Source organism: Pteropus alecto, unplaced genomic scaffold (assembly GCF_000325575.1).
Source record: "Pteropus alecto unplaced genomic scaffold, ASM32557v1 scaffold98, whole genome shotgun sequence".
NCBI classification, from domain to species: Eukaryota; Metazoa; Chordata; class Mammalia; order Chiroptera; family Pteropodidae; genus Pteropus; species Pteropus alecto.
The window spans coordinates 786,906-792,333 of NW_006443570.1; the positions used below are offsets into that span (position 1 = coordinate 786,906).

The window sequence follows — 5,428 nt, forward strand, 5'->3', positions numbered from 1 at the left end:
CGCCCCCAAGCCCCAATACCTTCACTCTACCTTGACCTTCGTGAACCTGCACTGTACTTTTAACTTCCCCATGCTCTGCCAGTCCCACTGCCTGGAATGCTCTTCCCCTGGTAAAATTTCTCTGACCCTGCTGTGAAACCTGACTGACGCTTCCCTCAAACCTTCCGCTTACCGCCTGCTCCTGTGATCCCAAAGCACTTCGCTCATAATAACTCTGTAGCCTCCATCTATAGCGCTCCACCTGTGAGCTCCTCTAGGCATCGACGCAGACCCGTGATGAATGAATGACTCTTGTCCCTCCCGCCCCGGGGAACATCCTTCCTCTAACTTCAGTCGCTCGGGCAGCAGCGCACTCGGCAGGGGAGGCTGAGGGTGACGCCTGGCTACGCGCTCGCAGCTGGGACAGCGGGCGGTAGTTGGGCGCGGCCGGGTGAGCCGCGTGGGGTGGGGGTCCGCACCGCCTGGCCCGAGACGGCCCGAGACCCCGGCCCGTGCTGGCTGCTGGCGCCTCTTCACCGCGGTTACCGCTAGTGGCTGCTGTCGCTCGGTGGAGCCCAAGGAGACCGCGGCCAGAGCGTCCACCGCGCAAGATGGTGGCTCCTGTGTCTCCGTGAGTGTGTGCGGGCGGGGCTGGGGCCGGGAGGGGCGCCCCCTTCTGGAGCTGCCCGGCAGGGGGCGGGCGACAGGGGCTGGGGGCCCTGCGGGTGGGCAGCACCCGCGAACAGGGGCCGGCGCCTCCAAGGGATCCATCCGAGGGCTCCTTCCCTACGCGCGCCGCAGAGGAAGTTCCCCAGCCCTACGCGTGCAGACCCCGGGAGGACAGGCCAGGCGTGCAGGGAGCTCCGGCTTCACCCTAGCTGCCAAGGGTGTGGGTGCCCGCCCCTCCTCTGCCCCGAGCGTGGACTCTTTTTTAGTGGGGTCCCCAAAGGGAGGGGCCCAAGAGAGCCTGGGGAGGAGGCTGGGGACCATCATCCTGAGGTCAAATAAACCCTGTTTGAGGCTTATGTGCCCTGGTAGAGTGGGGCAGCAAACCAACACTCCGTTGCCCCAGCGGCCCTCAAGTTGTGCTGGCTTCCACCCAGCTGGCCAGGGTGCAGAGAAGTGTGAGGGACCTGGGTCTGCGATCCACATCAGCCTTGGTCATATAGTCACGTTGTCTTTACACCCCACCCCACCCAGCCTAGTTCCCTCAGGTTGAGATGGGGAAAGTCAATGGCTTTTGGGGTGTGTGTGTCTGTCTGTTTGTCTGTCTGTTTTGAGTGGCGCTGTCCAACAGAACTTTCTCGGTTATTGTAAAGGTTCTCTATCTGGGCCATCTGATACAATAGCCACTAGCCACATAGGGCTATTGAGAATTTGAATTGTGGCTAGTGTGACTGAAGAACTGAATTTTAATTCTGATTAATTTTAAACAGCCACATTTGGCTAGTGGCTACCATATCAGACAGTGCAATTTCAGAATCTCCATCTTCCCATGCATCCTTCCTATCTACTCTTTTGCTCTTTTATCAAAAACATCTTAGGTCTCATAGTTATTTTATCCTCTGCAGAATGAGGCAGGAGAGCCAGCTTCTAGGTATGTGGAAAGGATCTGACAAACTTCCAGAAAGGTATCACCTCGGTTTTGTGCCTCCTCTCCATTCTAAGACCCTTTGGGTGGTGGGTTGGACAAGGTCACAGAATCATGGAATCTTGGGAGGAAAGGATGTCAAAGGCAGCTGTTTTAGCCACCCAACAGGTGCCCAAGGGCTCTCTCCACTGCTCTCTCTGCCTGAGAACTCATGCTTCCTTACTCATTTGATACCTAAACTTTGTGGAGCACCTGCTGAGTGCCAGGTCTATTCCCTTCTCTGGGGTTCAACAGGAAGCCACAGGGAATGAGAGAGACAGAGACAGAGACAGAGACAGATAGAGAAGCAAAGAGAAACAGAGGCACAGCAACAGCAAGCAAAAGAACTGCACAGAAATAAGCAGACTTGTAAACTGTGGGGAGTGCGGTGGAGGTAACAAATGGGATATTGACAGGAAAGAAGGGGACTTCCTAGGAAAGGATAATTATTGAAGCCTTCTCTGAAAGGGATGGTTAGCTAAAACTTTTGAGGAAGTAGAATAAGCAAAGTGTCAAGAGGGAGGATGGGAACATTCTGGAAGAAAGCACAACAGATAGAGAAGCAAACAGAGAAACAGAGGCACAGCAACAGCAAGCAAAAGAACTGCACAGAAATAAGCAGACTTGTAAACTGTGGGGAGTGCGGTGGAGGTAACAAATGGGATATTGACAGGAAAGAAGGGGACTTCCTAGGAAAGGATAATTATTGAAGCCTTCTCTGAAAGGGATGGTAAGCTAAAACTTTTGAGGAAGTAGAATAAGCAAAGTGTCAAGAGGGAGGATGGGAACATTCTGGAAGAAAGCACAACACGTGCACAGGCGCTGATAATGGGAATCTGGCACTCTGGAGGAAACATGAAAAGGCCACTGTAGCTGAAAGGGGAGGGAGACACAGTGGCTGCCAGTGAGGTCAGCAATGCCTGGGCATTTGACAGGCCTAGAAAGAGATTCTGGCACTGGCCTCAGATCAACAGGCAGAAGTGGAGAGGTTTTAAGCAGTGGTTTTTAAAGCACCCTCTGGCTGGTGGGGTCTGAATGGCTCAGAAATGGGTAAGGATAGAAATCCAGAGTGCCACTGGGAAGTGACTGATGTAGTCCAGACAAGAGATGAAGGTGGCCTGGAAGAAGATGGTGACAGCAGCATGGAGAGAAAGGATGAGTTAGAGATGGAATCAACAGGATCTGGGGATGGATCAAGTGCTGAATGTGGAAGGGAGTGGGGCTTAGAGGGGCAGGTTTTTGGCCATAGCACCTGGGTGGAAGATGGGCCATTTCCTGGGCTGGGGACAATTAGGAGAGGAGCATACTTTGTAAGGACAAATTGAGAGTTCTATTTAGACAAGCCAGGAAGATGGCTGGATGGAGAGGTGTGGTACCCGGAGGAGTGGCCCAGGCTGGGGTTGTGTATTTTGGAGTGGCCAGAAGAGATGGTTCTGGTCTCTTTGGACAGTTCGAGGTTGGGAAGAGGAGATGGAGATGACAACACAGGCTGAGGACTGGCTGGCCGATGGGGGGAAGGAAAACCAGAGAAGGTGGAGTCTCGGAAACCAAGAGGAAAATGTGTTTCAAGGAGGGCGTGGCGAGCAGTATCAAATGCCCCACAGAGTCCAGGGGAAGAAGATCAATGTATTTTGCTCACATCTGGCAGCACGAGTGCCTTTTCTTACACTGAATGGGCTGCCCTTGGAATCCTACTCATCTGCCCTTATTTTACCCACCCACTAAGTGCCAGGTTCCACGTAAAGTGCTGGATATAGTATCAGATGGACAAGGTAGTTACTGCTTTCTCAGAGCTTAGACTCCTCTAGACAACAGCCTCAGAAACAGAAAGTTCTTTCACATAGCCAAAATAAATCCTTTCATTCTTTTAAACAACCAGCTTTTGCTGAGAGGTATCTGCATGCCTAGTCCTATATAGGGACTTGAAGATCCGAAAATGAACAAATGTGATCTTGGCCTTCCAGGAACCAAGTACAGAGGTGCACAGAGAATCCCAGCATTCGCTGTGCACAGGGGATTATGGGAGACTAGAGGGCAGGTATCAGCCCAGGGGATGTCTGAGCAGCTCTCCAGGAATGAATGGGAATTAGCCAGGAACAGAGAAGGGGTAGGGAATTCCAGGCACAGAGAGATGAAGGCAGGAGCAAAAGTAGCAGTAATGTGTGTGGAGAATGGTAAGCGTTTGGAGTTGGCTGAGCAGACAGGAATGCTGGGAGGCTCTGCAGGTGTCCAGAGGCTGGTGGGGGCAGGGCAGGCAGCCCCACTGGCTCATGGTGAGGTGTATAGACTTAAGCAACAGAACACCATTGAAGAAGTGGAAGCAAGGGAGTGACATAGTTGGATCTGTGTGTAGCCTTGCTCTCCAGCTGCTGTGTGAGGGATGAATTTGAGGGGATGACTGCAGAGGCGGAGGTAGCTGCATAATCCAGGTGAGATGGTGCAGACCAGAGTCACGGTGTGGCCTGTGGGGTCAAGATGACTTGAGGTCTAATTCTGCCTCAGCCACTTAATGTTTGTGGAACCTTGGGTGAGTCACTTAAAGTCCCTGAGCCTTGGTTTCCTCCTCTCTAAAATGAGAATACCACCCCGAGAGAGTCCTTGCAAGAGGAATCTTGGTCTTCTCTCGGAGTCACTGCAAAGTATGTAGCACAGGGCCTGGCTCTGTTCATGCTCGATAAATGGCAGTCCCTGCTGTTGTTATTAGTAGTCATGGAGAAGAAGGGACAGGTTTGAGAAATAATTAAGTGGCAGAGTTGCAGATTTTGGCCATCAGCTGGACATGGCTTTCTGGTCCTGAACTGCTCATCCTGGCTTTGTACCCAGGGTGGTGGTAGAGTCAGGGAAGTAGCAGCAACCAGCTGGGTGCCTTCAGTCTGGGGCCTAGCCCCAACTTCTGGACTGTCCTTCCCAGAACCACACTACATGTGTGTTTGTGTGTGTGCGCGTGTGTCCGCAAGCATGCACACCCATTTGTGCATTTAGGGAAGGGAGTTCCAGAGAAAACAAATCCTGTTTCTTGGTCTGTGGCTCTGAAAGCTCAGCTTTGTGCTGACTTCCATCTGATGAAATAAATGACTGTGAACTGGAGGGACCAGTCATCTCCCGGGTGAGGAGTCAGGAGGTCCTAGGTTTCTTTTTTGTTTTTACACTTATAGCACCTGGTCTTCCTAGGTGGTCTCCCATCCAAGTACTAACCAGGCCTGACCTTGCTTAGCTTCTGAGATCAGACGGGATCGGGCTTGTTCAGGGTGGCATGGCTGTAGACAGGAGGTCCAAGGTTTTGTTCTGGCTCAGCTACAAATTATTCATGAGTCCTGAGAACCACTCTGTCTCTGAGACTCAATTCCCCTACCTATAAAATATGGTTGCATAGACAGTGCCAGTCTTTCCATAAGTCAACTCTAATCAATACCTTGTCCTGGATGGAGGGAGACCCTGGGAAGAGATGCTGAGACTCACATACCTCCCCACTTTGGATAAGAGTCTGTGGCCCTTTGCATGACCCTGCCCACTCCCAATAGCCCTTTCCCATTGGGTCTGGTCTGCCCCTCAGCTGGGGAATGCTCTGTGGGCAGTGTGACCCCATGGTGGACTCCCTAACACCCCTCCCTTGTCTCTTTCATCTCCAGTCTCCCACCGGTGGAGCAGGAATAAACTTTCTCAGCTAAGTTAGATGGATGGTCCCCATTAGCCTGGCGGGCTGCCCCTCTCCTGCTTCCCCACCAACTCCCTTTGTCAAGGGAAGTGCCTCTGTGTGAGGAAGAAGCTGGGGGCAGAAGCATTTGGGTGGGGGTTGAGGGTTCCCTGCCCCTTGAGCAG

General features: G+C 52.5%; 1 protein-coding gene and 1 pseudogene across 1 annotated transcript in view; one reads left to right on the top strand and one right to left on the bottom strand.

Annotated features, from left to right (window-relative positions):
• Positions 1-4,003: 4,003 nt before the first annotated feature.
• CUNH17orf113 (chromosome unknown C17orf113 homolog) overlaps positions 4,004-5,428 on the top strand; it is a 5,590-nt gene continuing 4,165 nt past the window's right edge. Inside the window, exon 1 of the mRNA XM_025041588.1 lies at positions 4,004-4,021. Within this exon, the coding sequence (XP_024897356.1) occupies positions 4,004-4,021 (18 nt within the window). The remainder of the gene's footprint in view (positions 4,022-5,428) is intronic.
• LOC112473304 lies at positions 4,756-4,874 on the bottom strand (annotated as a pseudogene).